The sequence below is a fragment of the Myotis myotis genome, unplaced genomic scaffold (genome assembly GCF_014108235.1).
Source record: "Myotis myotis isolate mMyoMyo1 unplaced genomic scaffold, mMyoMyo1.p scaffold_m19_p_10, whole genome shotgun sequence".
Lineage (NCBI taxonomy): Eukaryota > Metazoa > Chordata > Mammalia > Chiroptera > Vespertilionidae > Myotis > Myotis myotis.
The window spans coordinates 42,472,079-42,493,217 of NW_023416314.1; the positions used below are offsets into that span (position 1 = coordinate 42,472,079).

Below are 21,139 nucleotides of genomic sequence, written 5' to 3' on the forward strand. Positions count from 1 at the left end.
AATATCATATGATAATCATATTTTGAAGAAACTTACACATACTAACAGAATCCAAATGTATGTACTATATTATCACCCATGATTTAATTTGATCATTTTTATTTAGCATGTCAACGTTTTATAACGATTGCATAAACATTTAATAGAGTTCATATTAAAAAGTACAGAAGGAAGAAAATAAAGTTGTCATGTGATTTGAAACTGAAATAGAAAATTTTTCCACATCCCATCACCCATCATCTCCTAAAAGTAGAACATATCATTTAACTTCTGTATGTTTTAAACTATTGAAGCATAGTAACCTTCATCTTGTATAAAAAACTGCTGTTTGAATTCTCTGCTATTGTTAGATAGTCCCTAGTCCTGTAAACTCTGTCATTGTAAGCTCTATCACTTTAAGACAGTCTCTTATTCTAGAAAATGATTTTTCTTTTATTTCAAATAATAGAAAAAATTAAACTTAACTGTCTGACCTTGCAAGCTAGCCATTCAATGTATTAGACTAATATAGATTAATACCAATAATAATTCCCATATTCTTATGCCAAGTACTAACTCATTATGTATTCAAGGTTATAACTGTCTGTAACAATAATCCACACAGAGATCTTTGTGAAATCTGCAAACAAAGAAGCTCAAAAAGTATAAATATGGGAAACTTCTTGTATGTGGGGCTCAGAAATTTGGAAGAGACACCTCCCTCTGGGCCATGCGCAATAAATGACTCCTAATTAATTGGCTTATTAAGGCGTCTTGTATCTTATTCGCTGATTTATGATACAACACTATCCATGCATTTAGTAGAAAATAATATCTACCACAGAATCTTGATGGAGAAATAAATTAGAAATATATTTATATTATATGGCCTTAATAATACTCTGTGCTTTTCCATTTTTTATTAATTGGGACTTGGATTTAAATGAGATATGGACTCATAATAAACATTTAAAATGGTTTCCAAATGCTAGTTGCTATTGTTATTATTATTTAGATTAAAAAAAAAAACGACCACAAAAGTCTGATTCTTCCTACTCTGGCAATTACTGGTTTTCTATCTCCAGTTCAATTACTATTCATACAATATAAGTGAGAAAAGAATGTTTGGCTGGTGGGAAAATAGCATCAGATTAGTTTTTTGTTTGTTTGTTTCACTACTTTTTAAGTCATCCAAATAGTCTAGTATCCTTATATGCTTACTCCATTACATTATCATGGGTAGCAGAGATGATTGCTAAACAATAAACAAAAATGTTTCCTAGACTAGTGAAAATGGACTAAGATCATTATTGATCCTTTAGTAATTACCTGAAGGAATTTAACTTAGAAAATTCACATTTTCTATATTGGGTGAATTCAAAACCATTCTCACTCAGGTAGCCATAGTAAGATAGAAATTTTAACAGCTAATTTTTCTCATATATTAATATGTATTTATTATGATTTATATAATTGCTAAGAATATAACCCATGTCAATCTCACTGATTTATGATTGCTGTGGGCAAAATGAAAAGGAAATTATTTGCAACATAGCAATTACACAAATAGAAGTCATTAAATACATTTTTAATTATATACTGATTCTTACCCTTTTGATTTCCACTTGTCGACTTTTAAAATCATGCACATTTGATCTCAGCACATTTCTTTCAAGTAAAACAGTCTCTGGACTCTCCTTCGTATTTGCTGGGTTTTGATGCTATAAATAATGGGGTTCATCAAGGGAGGGAAAAGGATATAGACGTTGCCCATGAACACATGTACCAAAGGTGAGAGGTGTTTCCCAAAGCGATGCACCATAGTCAGGCCAATGATTGGGATGTAGAAAACTGAAACAGCACAGATGTGAGATACACAGGTCTGCAAGGACTTGATTCTCTCCTCCTGTGATGCAATAGCTAGGACTGCATGCAAGATCATGACATAGGACACAAGTATAAGCACTGCATCCAACAACAAGTTGCTGATCACCAGGGCCAGACCATAGATACTGTTGAAGCGGATGTCTGAGCAGGCCATTCTAATTAAGTCTTGGTGCAGGCAGAAAGAGTGAGAGAGAATGTGGGGATGGCAATAATTTAAGAACTTTAGGCGAATGATGACCGGAGGTATGAGTAAAGTACTTCTACATAAGATTGCGACCCCAATTTTTATGATTTTGTCATTAGTTAGGATGGAGGAGTAGCGCAGTGGGTGGCAAATGGCAATGTAGCGGTCAAAAGCCATAGCGAGGAGAACAGAGGACTCCATAAAGGACAGACCATGGATGAAATAGGACTGGGCAATGCAGGCATCCAGGTTGATCTCTTGAATGATCCCCCATAGGATTCCCAGCACCGTATACATGGTGGAGAGTCCCATGCACAGGTCAGTGAGGGCCAGCATGGCCAGGAAGTAGAACATGGGCTCGTGCAGGCTCGGCTCAGTTCGGATCACATGCAGCACCAGGCAGTTTCCCAGAAAAATCATAGTGTAGATGGAGGAGAAAGGGATGGAGAGCCAGAGATAGTCAACTTCCAGGCCAGGGAATCCAGTGAGGATAAATCTGGAACTGTTGTAGTTTGAGGTGGCGATAGCAGGCATGAAGACCCAATTGAAATATTTCTAGAGATGTGGCAAAGCAGATCAGCTTATGATCCCCTAATTTTGAATAATGTTTGTCTGCTTTCGAAAAGAACAGAAAACACAAAGCAATTTCCTTTAGTGTTATAAACTCAGCAAAATAGAGACTTGATTCTTTATCCTTTAGGGCAAAATCCCTCTCTCTAGACTTAAATTTTTCCACTGTTAGTAACAAGCAATGCCTGAAGACTAGGGGTTTTTATGCAGAAGCAATCATCTTAATGCACATATGGGATTAGGTTTGGGGCTGGACTGCTGGGACTGTTTATTTTCAGAGGAAGATAATATATGATCACAGGTGTTTACTGCTTTCATGGCTGGTAGCATCCTCAGAAAAATGTAAAATGGGTAATTTTTCTCTTGGGTAACACAGCTCTTCCTTTACTACCCCCAAAGGGTCATAAGACACCAAATTAAGTAGAATGGTTAAGGAATCCTAACTTTGCAGATAAAATTTAAGTAAGAGAAACTTAACAAAGTGGAATAAAAACTTTTTTGCACATTTCCCAGTGCCCCTCTCTAAATGCTTTACCCTTGTACAATTTTTTTAGTTATACTTTTCTTTCTCTACATTCTATATTTTTCTTCTCTATTTTCATGCATCTCTTTATCTTATACAGAATTTTTACTTTTTCTGACCTTCACACTAATTTTACCTCATTATGTTCTATATTACATAAATGACATGCATTTTAAACTGGAAAGTATTAAACTATTGGGTAACAACTGGAAATGGAAAGGCTAGATCATGAGGTAAATATTTTTTTAACTGTTTAAAATAGTGTTAACATGCTTTCCAAAGCAACGGTCCATTTGACACTCTGACCACTAGTGAGAATTACAGTTCCTCCATCTCTCAGCTAGTACTTGGTATGGTCAGATTTTTTATGCTTATTTTATTTTGCTTTGCTATATTGATAGGCATGTAGTGATATGTCATTGTTTTAAATTTGTATTTCCCTTATGGCAAATACTTTTTTTGCTTTTTTTCATGTGCTTATTTGTCATATACACATCTTCTTGGTGAAGTTCCTGCTTGAATAATTTTCCCTTTTGTGATGAGGTTGTTTTTTCCTTATTGAGGTTGAAGGGGTTTTTAGATATTTTAATTATAAAACCCTTAGCAGATATATGATTTGCAAATTGTTACTTCTTTTTCTTAACTGTGATGTAGTATAAAACTGCACACATAAAACCTATATAATTTTATTTACCAATGTCACCCTAATAAATTCAATAAAATTTAAAAAAATAAAGAATATGATGATAACAGGAAGACTCACATTGAGTAAAAGAGGATTTTAGTATTGATTTCCCTTATTGGAAAGAAGTATGTAGTTGAGGACTCTAGAGTGAAGGTAAGTAACCTTATACACCTGGGGCATATAAAAAGATAAAATTTCAGAGCTTATAAAAAGAAAAGAAAAAATCTTGAGAATACATTACACATTATACATTCACCTGTATAAAAAACAGGTGAATAAGTGACTCTAAAACTCAAGGTGGAAAAGTGAAAATTAAGAACAGGTTATAAAAGATGAGATTTTAATTCAGTTTTAATTTTGGGGGTAAAGTGCTATTACTAATAACTTACAATTAGAATGGTTATGTGATCAGAATCAAACATTGATGTTAAGAACATTAGCCCTCCTTCTCAAGAGATGAGAAGAATAAGAGTAAACATAAATTCTATGAGAAATACATATATGCTTTTTCAATAATTGTATATAGTTACTGAATTTTTGTAATAATGGAATAAAACTGGGTTTTATGGTATTAGAGGTCTTCTAAAGTATTCACTATAGAAAACATACAAAGTCAGAGGCTAGCAAGGGGTAAAACTAAAAGGTAAGAACTGATGGGATAGCAGAGGATTTTAAATCCTACATACATATTAGCTATCATTTCTTATGTTCCTCATGTCATAAAATTTTCATAGATGACACATTACAAATTTCAATAGGTTTTACAATTTTAAATATTGTTGTTTTTATAGTGAGAGGAATATTGTAACACATTTTAAGTCATTTGACCAATGTCACACAATTGGAGTAGGAGCCTGGATATGAATCACTGTTTGATAAGAAAAAAACAAAACAAAGCACACCATTTTTTTTCCTTCGTATTTCTTTCAGAAATGCATTTTTTCCCCCAAGAGGAATCTGAGTCTCAGAATTCTGTCTTTTCACTCATTGTTTTATTCTAAGACTACCCTTCCTCTCCAACTCCAGGTTTTTACTACACACAGAATTTAAAGCCAAGTCTAGGTTTTACATTTGTTCTCAGTTTATTTTAGTAATTATAGGAATTTTTTTAAAAAAAGCAATAACCAAGGTATTTTCAATTTACATAAATTTAAAAAAATCTAGAACATGTTCTCTTCAGATATCCTTCCCTTCAGCAATGAAGGTAAAGACCCTTGCCTATAGACTTCTATCACAATCTCTGACTGCAGAGTTTTTGTTCAGGTTCTCTGTGTGCAAAGCATCCATTATCAGTTCCCAGTGTTATAGAGTTAGGACAGTCTAGGAGCTTCAAAATAAAAAAAAAAGTAAATACTACCGCTTTATAGATAAAGAAAACAAGGCCCAAAGAAGGCATGGGTAATGATTAGTACAATTATCAAAGATTTTAATAGAAATGGACCTGGCCTGGCCAGCATGGCTCAATGGTTAAGCCTCAACCTATGAACCAGGAGGTCATGGTTAGATTCCTAGTCAGGGTACATGCCCAGGTTGCGGGGTTGATCCCAGTGTGGGGCATGCACGATGCAGCCGATCAATGATTATCTTTCATCATTGATGTTTCTATCTCTTTCTCTCTCTCTCTCCCTTCCTCTCTGAAATCAATCAATATATATATATATATTTTAAAAAGGAATGGATCTGAATAAACAGACAGGATCAGTGTCCCCTGCCAAACAAGAAGCCAAAAATATGTTACAAGTTACTTACTAGTCTATGGCTTACCTGTGTGTCAGGACTATTTCTAAAGAGAAAAGATTACAATAGCTGTAGAGTTATCAATTCACAGTTTAATTGATTATGTAGTATTATTGATAGTAATAATGATAATACACTTATGGGAAAATTTTCATTCCTTCAGAAACTAGAAAGTACCCTCTTCAGATCAACAACTCTTTTCCTATGTAAAAGAGTAAAGGCTATGTTAACTACTCTTTGATGCTTCAGAATACTAGTAATTTTAAATACACATATTGGGGGAAGTACAGGGATTATGAATCAGTATAACTTCATTTTGTATAAAATGATACTTTTTTAAATAACCACAATAAAAATGTGCTTATGACTCAGCTCATGTGAAAGACAGAATAGTAGATCCCGGATATTGGGAGTTGCTAGCACCCATTGGTCAAAACTGACAACCACCAGAGGAAATCTCTAGACATAAGAGATAGATATTTGTGAAAAAGTCCATCAGGCCCAGGTCTGTATCTCAAGAGCATTTATGTAGATAAGCTCTGTTGGAAAGAACAGTTCTTTTCTACCATCTCACTTTTACTTTCATGAAATTAAATTATGAGTCCCTGTGTGTACTAGAAATGGTAATTCTCAGTATTGATACATTTGATTTTAGTAGTCATTCAAATCCAGAATAAATATTCTACAGATCATGATGGCATTCCTTGACCTTTCTTTTATTAACTGAAATGTTAAGGGCTGTCTAAGGCTGAACTGGGGCTTACTTTCCTAAAACTTTATGGGAAGAATTGAGTCACTGAAATTCAGAAGGGAGAAACTCAGGGGCCTTGCAATGCTTCTTACGTATGCCTTTTTCATACAGAACGCTAATTTATCCTATATAATAAAAGAGTAATATGCAAATTGACCCTAACAGTAGAACGACTGGGACTGACTGGTCACTATGACACACACTGACCACCAGGGGGCAGACGCTCAATGCAGGAGCTGCCCTCTGGTGGACAGTGTGCTCCCACAGGGGGAGCTCTGCTTAGCCACAAGCCAAGCTGATGGCTGCCAGTACAGCGGTAGTGGTGGGAGCCTCTCCTGCCTCCTCAGCAGCGCTAAGTATGTCCGACTGCAGCTTGGGCCTGCTCCCCACTGGCAAGTGGACATCCCCTGAGAGCTCCTGGGCTGCCAGAGGGATGTCTGATTGCCAGCTTAGGCCCAATCCCTTGGGGAGCAGGCCTAAGCCAGCAGGTGGTCATCCCCTGAGGGGTCCCACACTGCAAGAGGACACAGGCTGGGCTGAGGGACCCCCATCCCCCCCTGAGTGCACAAATTTTTGTGCACCAGGCCTCTAGTCTACACTAATAAAAGAGAAAAATGGTAATTGGCGTACGGCACCACACTTTTCATTGGCTAATCAGGGCTATATGCAAATTTACTGCCAACTAAGATTGGCAGTTAACTGCCAACAAGATGGCGGTTAATTTGCATATGTAGGCACAATGCAGGGAGGCGAAAGGGAAAGCAGGAAGAAGCCCCCTGCCACTGACAATGATCGGAAACCTAGGGGGGAGCTAAGAGCTGGGGGGCAGGGCAAAGGTGGCCCTGGGGCCGCCTTTGCCCTGCCCCCCAGCCATGATCAGAGAATCAGGTGCCTTTTCTGCCCTGGCCAGTGATAGCAGGAAGTAGGGGTGGAGCCAACAATGGGAGCTGGGCACGGTCAAAGCTGGCAGTCCCAGGAGCTAGGGGTCCCTTGCCTGGGCCTAAAGCGAAGCCCATGATCGCGGGGCCGCTGCAGCTGCAGGTCCCTGCTGCCAGGGCCGGACGCCTAGGCCTGAGGCGTTAGGCCTGGGCAGGGGCGGAGCCTGCAACCGCGGGGAAATGGGGGTCCCCTGCCCAGGCCTGACACCTTTGCCGGAGGCCTCAGGCCTGGTCAAGGGGCCGATCCGGTGATTGGTGATCGGAGGGTGATGAGGGTCAACTCCTCTGGCCAGAGGCATCAGGCCTGGGTGGGGGGCGGAGCTGGGGATTGGGGGGATATGATGGTCCCCTTGCCCAGGCCTGAAGCCTGGGTCAGAGGCGTCAGGTTTGGGTGGAGGGTGGAGCAAGCGATCAGAGGGAGATGGGGGTCCCCTGCCCAGGCATGATTCCTGGGCCAGAGGCCTCAGGCTTGGGCAGGGGTCAGAGCCAGTGATCGGGGGGAGATGGGGGTCCCCTGTCCAAGCCTGACACCTCTGGCGGAGGCGTCAGGCCTGGGCAAGGGGCCGATCAGGGGATCGGATGGTAATGGGGGTCTATACCTCTGGCCGAGGCATCAGGCCTGGGCAAGGGGCAGAGCCAGCAATCGGAGGGGTCTGGGGGTCCCCTGCCCAGGCCTGATGCCTGGGCCAGAGGCATCAGGCCTGGGCTGGGGGCAGAACCAGTGATGGGGGGAAATGAGGGTCCCCTGCCCAGGCCTGACACCTCTGTCAGAGGCGTCAGGCCTGGGCAAGGAACCGATCCTGCGATTGGAGGGTGATGGGGGTCAACGCCTGAGGGCTCCCAGTATGTGAGAGGGGGCAGGCTGGGCTGAGGGATACTCCCCCCCCTCCACATCCAGTGCACGAATTTCGTGCACTGGGCCCCTAGTATATATATAAATGCCTAAGAGACCAGCCTACAGCTAGAACGTTCAACTGGTAGCTATGATGTGCACTGACCACCAGGGGGCAGACACTCAATGCACAGGCTAGGAAGCATGGAATAGACTGATGAATCTCAGAGGGACAGGGAGGGTGGGAAGAGATTAACCAAAGATCTTATTTGCATACTAGAGGCCTGGTGCATGGATTCATGTATCAGTGGAGTCCCTTGGCCTGGTCTGCAGGGATCAGGCCAAAACTGGCTCTCTGACATCCCCCAAGGGCTCCCGGATTGTGAAAGGGCACAGGCCAGGCTGAGGGACCTCACCAGTGCATGAATACGTGCACCGGGCCTCTAGTGATTTACATAAAGAGGTGATTGGATAAATGTTGTGGCCTTTAGAGAAGAGATTTTGTCACATCCATTTCTCAGGAGAATTGCATCACAACCCTTGTCAAGTGTTGATATTATTTTTGTTCTGTATTTGCCTCTGGGAATGGATTTTTTTTTTTTTATCTGCATAGAATGCTATACAAGTATGAGCAGATGCATGTGCAAAAGGTTAGAGAATTAAGTTTGTGAGCATGTATTCTCTCAGGTGCCTAAAAGATCTGGAGAGAAATGTGTAGAGAGGATCAAAAAAGAGTGTAGGAAATTGAAATTATAATTGTATAAAAGGGGTTAGCTCTGAGTAAGTGCCAGACCTTCATAGACATTCTGAAAAATAGGTAAATATTTCATTTAAGATCTGAGCTAGGATATGAAGGGTGTTAAATAGTGCCGATTTTCTCTTAGTCTAGTGGGTGTTTCTCCTTTCTTTTCTTCTCTCAGCAAAAGTAAAATTCTCCAAATCTGCAACTGAAACATGTATGTATCCTTCCTCAGGTCAACATAGGAAAGTAAAGCTCTAATAAAACAGATGATGCTTATAAGTCAAGGTAAGCATTTTACTATTTTTCTATATTAATTCTCCATTTTTTCTAATCCTTGCCCTCCATTTACCCCTGCAGATGTACACTTGGAAAACAACATGGCAAATGGATTTGCATCTCCATTAAATTTTGAACATTTGGGCATATTTTGAACATTTAATTAGTTCAGATAAAATTAAACTCTGATTCACTAGTTTTAAGTGGGAATTATTCGTTAAACAGTACATTTCCTTTATTGAGGATACAAAGGGAGAATAAAGACTTCTACATAAGGAAATCAAAAGTTTTCATAGAGGAGGTGATGCTTGAGCTAAGAGTTGAATAATAAACTACTATTTGTTAGATGGTAAAGTTATGAAGTCACAAGAAAATCTACAAAAAACAAAAAACAGGCTATGTAATACCTTAATAAAGAAAAAAAATTATATTAAAAAAATAAAAGAAACAGGCTAAAATCATAGGAAAGTATAGGATACATGTTTTAGCATTTTTAGATACTTCTATAGAATTCCAAAAAGCATCTGCTAATGACTAGTAAAAAGTTTGCAAGGAAGGTTGGAGTGAATGGCAATAATAATACTAATAGCATACATTTATATGGTGCTCCCCATAAGTCAAACATTCTCATAAGCATAGTGTTTTCCAATAATGCTTTAAGTAATTTTTTTATTATTAATATGAGGAAGGATGACTATTATCTCTATTGATTAGTTGAGACAAATGAAGTCCCGGGAAACTGTTGGTAACTTGACAGACTACACAGAGCTAGTAAGTGCTGAAGCTTAGACTGAGTGTCCAGAATTCATGGTCTTAACCACTTTACTATGCTTTCCACATGGACAATTGCTTTTTATGTAACCTTCCTGTCGGGAGCATAAAATACTACAGCTACATGAATTTTTATATTTCATTAAAAAATGAAACTTTGGGTTGCATAACAAAGCAAGAATTAGGAGGTAGAAAGACCAAAGAGAAAACAAGGAGGATAAAATTCCAGCAATTACAGATGATCCAAAGAAATGTAAGAGTAATCATGGGGATAAGAGAAGAGAATGGAGAAGTTTCCGAAGCTAAATCTACATGAATTAGCCACTGCATGAGTGAAAAAGTTTAAAGGAATGGGAAACATTCCATTTTCCAAAGGAAATTTGGTATTTTGCATCCATTTACAAAAATAGAAATAAAAGTTTTCTCTACAGAAGTCCTGAACCCATTGATAAACATGGGATGTGTTGTTGTTGGCAATGTGGAATTGAGAAAGACTAATGAATTTTTAATACTTTCTCCTGAAATGCACACCTTTCCAAATTGAGATCATCCGCCATACATAATCAAACCTAGAATTGAGTTTTGGAAATCATAATTGTGACTAAAACATTGCTATTTTTGTACCCCTGTTATAAAATATATTATGCATTTTCTTTTACTTCTACCTCTTTTGATTTTGAAAATTTAGATGAAATTAAGAAACCAGTAATCTGATTAATGAAACTAAATTTTCCCCATTACCAAGAGGAAAGAAGATTATGAAAGACTTTGTTGGATGGGACAAAACCACATATTCTGAAGTGGAAAAAGGTACTACAAAGAACTGAATGGTATGGGAATAATGTTCTATATGAGACTATAATAAAAGGAAATTGCAAGCAAATGTATAAATTGGAACATAAGCTAACGCTTGCATAACAGAATGAATGGACTGGAAGAAGAGGAACCTGAGGTAAGTAACACTTCAAAAGAGAATTGTATAGGAAAAGGTAGTTGAAGGAGGCATAAAACAGGAAAGGGATGCATTAAGGATGTGTAAAATCACCACACTTTTTTTTTAAAGGATAATTCCAAATAATTTTAATTTACTGCATTACTTTAACACATTTATATAAAACCTTGTCCAGAAACACCTTATTTTTTTTCTAATTTCTCCAAAGTTAGGTTAGACTTAGGGACATTTTATCCCATCCTATTGAAGCAATTAATAATTAGACTCCATGAAATGTATAAAAACTGTTTTATTTTTTAGGAAAAATTATAACATGAACTAAACCCCTGAGTAAATACATTTACTTATGCAGTATTGTAGTGTATTTGAAATATGTTTACTCCTTGTGTTTATAATTCATGAGGCATTTTACTAAAATAACTGAGTAAGATCAGTTTTGTTCTGTATACATTTTCAAATACTAGTAAATACATTATTTATTGATCACATTTTAATAATAAAATTTTTTTCCTAGAGAAATAAACTACATAGCAACTTTTATTTTATCAAGTAATCTTTTTCCATATCAAAATTTGTGGTTTTCAATTTTCATCAAGATTTTTTATTTATATATAATTTTTTCTACCCCTAAAATGTCAAATTGTAACCAAGTTTCTGGAGAATAAATTCCCTAGCACCTACCTCCAGGATGAAGGTAGGGTCCAAATACTGTGTCACACCACTTTTATGTGCTTGATGAGCATATTTTTAACATGACACATAGAATATGGTACTGCCCAGATCATTGTCTCCTTGACATTAAGGACTCTACCCTTATTGGCCCAATGCTTGCTGTAGTACTTGAAATAGTGAGTATTCCCTTCATTTTCTTGTCTGGTCTCTTGACTAATTGCTTATTGGGTAAGGATGTAGGAAAAATATTTGGTAATGTCAGTATATTACCATAAGTATCTATATTTATGAATAAAGAACACCAAACTGATATTCAATGAAATAGGTTTTAACTGACATTACGCAACCATATGCCCTTATATAAATAGAATGTGTTTTCTTTCAATAGTGAGAGTGTTTGTGCTTGTTTCTGTCTAAATGTATGAGAGAGAGCGAGAGAGAGAGAACTGCAGACATCACAAAGACAAAATGACAGGTAAAAAGTGAAGGGGGAGAAAAAATACAGCAGCGGTTGAAATCTGATAAAAATTATCCAGGAAGCCTATATCTGCATTCTTGGACATACTTAATGGCCCCATCAAAGTGAGTATATCTCACAAAATGCCATTTGAAAGCACATTATTATATAACCAGATTATTATTATATAAATCTAGGTAAGAACAGAAAACAGAAGAGAGATAACCCACACTGCCACCTTGAATCAGAGGCTCTAAAGCAGAGAGTTCATCATGTTCAAGCTCAATGGCACAGTCTTCATGCCCTCGGTGCTGACACTGGTGGGGATCCCTGGTCTGGAGTCTGTTCAGGCCTGGATTGGCATCCCTTTCTGTGCCATGTACATCGTTGCTCTGTTTGGGAATTCTCTGATCCTGGTCATCATCAAATCTGAGCGCAGCCTCCATGAGCCCATGTATCTCTTCCTGGCAATGCTTGGAGCCACAGACATTGCTCTCAGTACCTGCATCCTGCCAAAAACCCTAGGAATATTCTGGTTTCATCTGTCAAAGATACACTTTGATGCCTGTCTCTTGCAAATGTGGCTTATTCACACCTTCCAGGCCATTGAATCAGGTATTCTGCTGGCCATGGCCCTGGACCGCTATGTGGCAATCTGTCATCCTCTGAGACATGCAACCATTTTTACCCACCAACTTCTCACTCAGATTGGAGTTGGGGTGACACTCAGAGGAGCCCTTCTTGTGACTCCTAGTATCATCCTCATCAAATGCTGGTTGAAGTATTACTGGACCACTGTGGTCTCCCATTCATACTGTGAGCACATGGCCATCGTGAAATTGGCAGCAGAAGATACTAGAATCAATAAGATCTATGGTCTGTTTGTGGCTTTCAGTGTACTTGGCTTTGATATAATCTTTATCACACTATCTTACATTCGAATATTTATAACCGTCTTCAGTCTGCCTCAGAAGGAAGCCAGGCTGAAAGCCTTTAACACCTGCATTGCTCACATTTGTGTCTTCCTTGAGTTTTATCTCCTGGCTTTCTTCTCCTTCTTTACACACAGGTTTGGCTTCCACATTCCACCTTACGTTCATATTCTTCTGTCCAACCTTTACCTGCTTGTTCCAACTTTGCTCAATCCTATTGTGTATGGCGTGAAGACCAAACAGATTCGAGACCGAGTGTTCCACATTTTTCATTCTAAACATGCCTCTGGATTTCTTATTAATCTTTTATCAAATAACAAAATTTTACATGAGAAACATTAGTTTTTGGTGAGATTCTGTGCTTTAGAAAGTTCATTGTATGCTAAAATATAAAGTTCTGGGTTTGTATTAGAGATAGTAAAGCTATGATTACTTAAATAATTTCTTTTGTTATAAATTTAGATTTGGAGCATATGTTTAGCCAATAAATGACATAAAAAAATTATGAATACCTGTTTGTAGTTAAACCAGCTTTTAGTAAAGTACATTCTATAAAAGCACAACTAAATATTAATGTTTTAGCCTCTGTTTAAAAATATCAAGTGATATTGATACCACTGCATAGGAAATAGTATAAAGTGTTAGAATGTGGTGTACATGAAATAAAATTACTAGTATATATAATTGTTTATGATCATACTCATTATAATTTTTATCATTAAGGCTCTAAAATCTTTAATTTGTGATGATCAATTATACTAATACCTTATGTGGATTTACAATTTATCCATTGAAATGTATTTATAATTACTTGTTTTCTATATAATATTTGCATAGCATATTAAAAAGACATATATTTTATTATCATATAATTGAAGTACAAATTTGACTTTGAATTTAAGACAAAGGATGAAGTAGATATGAAATAAGTTTTAACATTTTTTTGTGCTAAGATATCATATATAAGAATTTTTTTTTTCAATAAAAGCAAGTTCTACCCATCTGGCATGACTCAGTGTTAGAGCCTCAACCTATGAACCAGGAGGTTATGGTTCTATTCCCAGCATCCTCTCCTTCATTCTGTATGTTGTTTTCTGGTTTGTATATTTTCTATTCCACCTGCCCAGGTTGCAAGCTCAATCCCCAGTCTGGGGTGAGCAAGAGGCAGCTGATCAATGATTCGCTCTCATCATTGATGTTTCAATCTCTCTTTCCCTCTCAATTTTTATTGACTTTAATCAATAAAAATATATAAAAAGTAAAAATAAAAGCAAGTTCTCTAACTACAGTTTATGCAGAAAGAGTTGTTTCTTTATGGGAGAACATACACATTTTACTTATATTCATTGTTTTGTTATTTTTGTGTTTCCTTGGAAGTTATATCTAAAATAATAGTCACACATACAAGATGTATATATTAGAAATGGCAATAAAGTTTATTAGACTTTTACTTTAAATAAGTATTGTAAATGTGTTTGTGGAGTTAAGAAAAAAAACGATTCTTACCAAAAACTTAAATATAAAGTTCAAGTATAATACAGGTGCAGGCTCATACAGACAATTATACAGGGACGTTAGTGACTTTGACCTAATATACAGTGAACCGATAGGAAATGATAGCACTTGGGGTATTTGCATCCTCTCCTTCATTCTATATGCTGTTTTCTGGTTTGTATATGTTTGCATCACATTCTTTATATAAGTTTGACATGTTGCCATTTTGTGTAGTTGATTAAACATACTGCCAGAGGGTGTAAGGGCAAAAAGTAGCAGTTTCCTCATATGAATGTGTTCAGGTTTTGTAATAGATTTTTCATGGGGAGCCATGGTCATCTGTCATACACAAAGTTGTGTGAGGTTTTCACCATTAACACCACACTCACCATCCTTTAATTCCAAATGTGACCAATTACCTCCATAATAACAAAGGCCAGATTATTTTTACTGGACAACTTTGTTATATATCTAATTGTAATTTTGTTCTTGATGCTCTCTTCTCATTTTGGTCTTAAGACCTTACTCACTTCTGAAAGTGTTTCTATTTTTACTTTTTATCACCCTTATTTTAGTATTTATCTAGTAGAAATGACTTACTATTCTTCACATGGTAAAATCATCTTTATTCTTGAAGACCAAGCTCAGACTTTTCTTCGTATCTCTTCTAGAATGCTTTAACAGGTTTCCTCGTGGGTTCAGTTCTTTACACAGCTTCCAAACTCTCTAATATTAAAATGTAGCTTTAGAATTGGGGATTTGTGATGTATATTTAGTGATTTCATATTTTATTACCAGTCTCTTGTAACGTTTTGCCGAGTGTATGGTAATAAAAATGCCCTATGACTTGAACATTTTTGTTTTTACTGGTCTCAGTAAAAATGTGTTGTATTCTATGAGGTAATGAGTTTATTTTGCAAGGTGATTGAAATGAGGAAATACTTGCAAAAATACCCTGACCTTATGAAAATGTATAACAAATAACATAGGACTTCCTAATATAAACATTGAATTGGCAGCTATGAAAAGAAATTTAGAAAAAGGACCTTGTCTAAATCATCTTAATATCTCCTGTATCTAGTATAATGCCGCTGGTGGTATATACAGACTAAGATTTTGTCCAATAAATACAATAATAAAAATCCATTAATTAATTTAGTTTTATTCTTATATCAGCCCTATAAAGTATTTAAGTCAAATTAGAGTTGAACCTGAAAACTGAGATTAATCAGATGCCTGTTCCTCACCTCCAATATGGAAATTACAAATATCAAAAAGTAGTAGAATAGAACTTGTATTTGGGAATTTCAAATAAAGGATCATTTAACACTTGAGGTTTTTAATATATATGTTGCGGATGTGTATTGTGTAGGTGTGGATATGGATATATATTTCCAAGATCCTTGTTCTCTGAGAGATCCTTTAAGTAGTCATTTCCTGATAGCAATGAAACTAAACAATGCCTTCATTTCTCTGCCAAGCACATTCTAATTGTCACAAGGTAAAAAGGCTTTGAAAGTTTTTCAAATTTCATTCTAGTGATTTTGAGTTCATCATAGGAGCTACTATTATTAAATTTAGCACCCCAATATCATAAACTTTCCTTGTGACTGTATAATCTCCAAATTGATGGAACTGCCTTGAAGATAGAGACACCATATGAATTACCTTTGTGTTTTCAGTTCTGTATAAAAATATGATGGGGGTCTCATTAAAAAAACACAACCTCACCAACAGTGTGCTCTGTTGATGCTGAACACTACCAAATTTCCTGCAAGGTTTGAACAACTCTAGTTCTCCAAAATCCACAGTATGTTTTCTGATCTCACATGCAAGAATAATCTTGCCATCCCTGAAAACTATAAGTATTGCCTCAGCTGGGTTGTCATGTGCATCTTGAGGCACTTTAAGGTGGCATAATTTTGAACATTTTGAATAAAACTAATTATCACTTAGTATTTTTAGTTTTACACATCCATATTTAAATATTATCTTACCAAAAAACTAAAAAAATTATATTTTATTTTTCATTTATACAAAATTATGCCTAAATACAATATTCAAACCAAGCCATGGTCTAAATTTCCATTTTCCCAAATGTTCAACATGGTATCTCTATGGTACTCTAAGAGAGGTATGGATTATTCAGATAAATAGTATACCAACTGTTAAATATGTAAAAATAAATGGGACTGCATAAAACTAAACTGAATATTTTAGAAAACCTCAAATACAGCATAAGATTCATTTTTTTTGTTTGTGCATTTTAAATATATTTTTTATTGATTTTTTACAGAGAGGAAGGGAGAAGGATAGAGAGTTAGGAACATCGATGAGAGAGAAACATCGATCAGCTGCCTCCTGCACACTCTTTACTGGGGATGTGGGGGCAACCAAGGTACATGCCCTTGACCGGAATCGAACCTGGGACACTTCAGTCTGCAGACCGACACTCTATCCACTAAGCCAAACCGGTCAAGGCAGATTCATTTGTTTTTTTACTTTGCAGATGACTTTTTCAAATATATTTCTGTACAAGATTGGGAAGACAGACAATAAACCCTGGAAAGATTCTGCACTCTGATTCAGTGTCTTTAATTTCTCATGCTATATAATAAAAGGGTAATATGTTAATTAGATAAAGACAAAGTCATTCCAGATCTCTGTCCTTCCTTCTGGACTTTCCAGCTCCTTGGGCGGGCTGCAGCCACAGTATCCAGGAAGCCTCTGCAGCTGCAAGGGTGGGAGCCAGGCAGCCACCTGCAGTTAGGGGCAATCAGGAAGGCAGTCAGAGTGGTTAGGGATGATCAGGCAGGCAGTCAGTCGAGCAGTTAGGAGCCAGAGGTCCTGGATTGTGAGAAGATGTCTGACTGCCGGTTTAGGCCCAATCCATCAGGCCTAAACCGGCAGTCAGACATCCCCTGATGGGTCCTGGATTGCGAGAGGGTTCAGGCCAGGCTGAGGGACACCTCCTCCCTGTGCACGAATTTCATGCACCGAGCCTCTAGTAACATTATAAAGAAGTGGAGACTGAAAATTTTGTATTATGAAAGAAAGGTTTTTCTTGGAAATATAAACATGTTTCAAGAACAGTTTTTCATTGGCCTTTAGTAAAATAAAAATGCAAATAAGTTAATTTTTGTTTCTAGGTACAATAAAAATTCAAGAGTTCATTCACCTTTTAAAATAATTTCCTATACTTATTAAAACTTTCAAAATGCTTACAATTTACTTGGTTGGTACTTGACTTTTCTTGAAAGGCAAAGTTAGAGTGTCAAAGGGTAATATTTGAAAATTAAGAAATGCCTAGAAATTAAAGAATTTTAATTCAATATACATATTTGCTACCATTCATTTGGTCTGTATTGCCTTCACTTTCCTAAACTATATATTATAGCTTAAGAGTTCTAAGAATAATTGTTTCCATAAAAGATGGAAATGTTGTTTAGAGAAAAAATCTATGGGATCAAAATAGATATCTCAAACATGTTTAGATTAGCTCCAGTAAGGGAGGGTGCTCTACTTTTACTTCTTTTTGCTTCATGTTAAATAATGAATCTCTGAGTATACTGGGAATGGGGTACCTGGATTGGCACTTGCTTCTTCTTCCCAATATTTGTGCATTCATTTTTAGAAGCCATTGAAATCTGAAAAAAAATTATATTGTATATGATGACATTCCTTGATATGTTTCCTATTAACTCCATTCCTCAGGAGAATTGCATCATAGTCTTACCCAACTGCTAATATTATATTTGTCCTGTATTTGTCTCATTGAAAACAATTTCTTTGTAAATTGCATGTATAGGTACATTAGCAGGTCAAGGCAGGCACATAAAAAGATTGAAGAATTGAGCTTGTGAGTATTTTTTTAAGGGATTCTAAGATCTACTCAGAGAAATGTTAAGAATGGATCTATGGGGACTATGGGAAATTGCATCCTATAATTATGCATGATGGTTCGCTCTTATGAAATGCTAAAAGGAGAATGATACTTAAGTTGTCAGGATTTCACCTAAGACATGAGAGGGTAAACAAGTAGTACTGAGTTCCTCTTGGTCTAGTTAGCACTTTTACCATTTGTTTTCCTTGTCATATATGGTGTATCTTTTTATATCTTTAACTACAGCAAGTATATCTCCTGACTTAGATGAATATTTGAATATAATACTAAAAGATAAACAGAGGAAGCTTATATGTTTAGATACTCGGATTCTTAGCATTTTTCTTAGATTTATTCTTCACTTTTGCTAATTGGCACACTCCTCCATACAGATATATACCTGAAAATAGAGCAAGTGAATTTGCATCTGTTAAGTTTAATGTGTTTTTTTATATTACACAGATACAGATAAAATATTGATTAATTTCTAGTAAGGTGTATTTAATTGTCATATATTGAGAACAGAAATAAAAAATTTCAATTTTGTATAGAATATTAGGAGATTCTTTATACAGAAAGTAATGTTTGATTTGAGAGTTTAATAATAAATTAGTAATCGTCAGATGGGAAAGACAAGGAGGAGCCAGAGAAAGCCTAAAGGAAGGATTAGAAGCACAGAAAGTATAAGAAAACAGTTGTAGAATTCTAAGTTAGTTTACAGAATTCTAGCATACATTTTACTATGACTGACAGTTTTGTAAGGGCGTGTAATGTTATTATGAGTAATATTAGTAGCACATATGAAAGTTGTATCTCCTATTGCTAAGTATTTAGTTACTGAAAATATGGCTGGATTTGAAGAAATGATAGGCTGCTCAATTTTCTTCTAGAGAAACTGAGGTTCCACCCCCCCCCCATATGTAATCCTATATAATAAAAGCCTGATATGCAAATTGACTGAAGGGCAGAATGACCAGTCGGTGGGGGGTGGGGCTGGCAAGCGGGCAGCACCAGGCCAGCCAAGGTGGGTGCCAATGGGCAGAGGGATGGCTACTGGGGGGTGGTGGTGACCTGGGGTAGTGGAGGGGTGATGGGGGGGGCAGGGCTGGCTCCTCACCGGGCCGCCACTGGTTGCCTCCTGCAGAGGGAGGCCAGACTGTGGCTAAGGTATGCTACCCAAAGGGCTCCTGGTCTGTGAGAGGGTGCAGGCCGGGCTGAGGGACTCTTTCAGAATGCACGGATTTTCGTGCACTGGGCCTCTAGTTATACAGAATAAAAGGTCTCCTTATAGGAGTCCAGAACCTATTGAAATATATTGTCTATATGACTGGCAAGTGATATTAACTAGAAACTTGAATCTAAAGTCCAAATTTGATTTTCACTGCTTTTCCCTGCTCCCTGAAGTAGAGACACTTCACCAAGATGGAACTGTTTAAGAAGCAAGTTAGTGTATGTGTCCCATGTTCAGGTTAGATTTTTGTAGAGGCAATATTTATTTACTCTTTACCAGTGGCTAGTGACACGATGGACTGGGCAATATTTCTGGGCAGCGGATATATAAAATGAGTATAAAGAGAAACATGGAGAGGAATATAGTCCTCAATGGAATTCACAGCATCAGCAGTGTAAAGGGTGTCAGAGCACCATAGGAAGGGTATTTTGAGAAAGGCAGAAAAACAGGATAGAAATAAAACATGAGTTTTATAAAGAAAATGATGAAAAATACTGCACAAATATCAACTTAGAAGAGACCTTTAAACAGTTCATTTTGTTTGGATAGAATTTCATTTTTATTTTTTTTCAGAATAATAAATTTTAAAAAGATATGGATGCAAGGCTTATGTCAATGGTTTTAAAAAGTCTCTTAAACTGATTAGCAAAATACTGCAAGTTATCACTCAGGATTATAGAGGCAATTAAAATGACATAGAGAATGTTATCAAGAGGAAATAATAGCACCCCTTATTAGAAAATGTGTTTAAACCTAAAATATATACTATCAGAAAGAAAATAATTGGTAAATGAGTACATAAGGAAAATGCAGGTTTTGGGGGGAGGGGAGGTGAAAGGTTATAAACAACCAAAAACATCTAATTTCTAGAATAGGAATAAGAAATGATAAATGGGTATCAGAACATAATTAGGAAAACTAGCTTGAAGAGACTTCTTCCGTACTGGGGTAGAGAATGGCAGAGAGAGAAAAAATAGAGTTCAAAAAATTTTAACAAATGTCTTATAGCTGCTAGAGATAAGTTATTACAGAGTTTGTAAAAAGGAGGAATGTATGAAAAGAAATAACTGGAAACCAGCTTTAGAATTCAGAGCTGCATAAGTTTAGTGGCAACCTTTCCAGAATTACATTTTTTTTCTAATATTATTAATTTATTTTTTGGATAAAATAAATATATAGATTATATTGTGAGATTTTCAGTTACATGGTGGTAGATAATTAAAGGAACGGGATATTGTGGCAAAGGAGTAGTTAATATATTATAATGAATAAAAAGTTAGAGAAGAATGTGAATCAGGAAGATGTAGTAATGACAGCAATAGTAAACTAAGAGAATATGGGTCTCACATTATGAACTTCTATGAAAGTATGAGGAGTTGAAAATAGAATTAATAAGTGAGAGGTAAATGGTCAGAGGGCTTGGTGTATTTCTTCACTAGCAAAGATGAGTGGTGATTAGGACAAAACAAACAAACAAACAAAAAAACAAGCAACCTTTTGAATTTATAGTCCTATGAGGCTAAGGGAGCAATGTAGTAGAACACATTTTTGGCTCATTTACAATTGGATGTCTATGATGCCTGAAAATAATTTTATACAACCCTTTTGAAGAAAGAGAGTCTGTGACCACACTACATAAGTAA

The 21,139-nt window shown here is 36.6% G+C and overlaps 2 protein-coding genes across 2 annotated transcripts; one reads left to right on the forward strand and one right to left on the reverse strand.

The window, feature by feature from the left end:
• Positions 1-1,636: 1,636 nt before the first annotated feature.
• On the reverse strand, positions 1,637-2,584 carry LOC118664365 (olfactory receptor 51V1-like). The gene has a single exon (XM_036324384.1). It carries the CDS (start codon positions 2,582-2,584, stop codon positions 1,637-1,639), a length of 948 nt encoding a protein of 315 aa, XP_036180277.1.
• A 9,644-nt stretch (positions 2,585-12,228) lies between these two features.
• LOC118664366 (olfactory receptor 52A5-like) lies at positions 12,229-13,230 on the forward strand. The gene has a single exon (XM_036324385.1). The coding sequence runs from the start codon at positions 12,229-12,231 to the stop codon at positions 13,228-13,230; it is 1,002 nt and encodes a 333-aa protein (XP_036180278.1).
• The last annotated feature ends 7,909 nt before the right edge of the window (positions 13,231-21,139 follow it).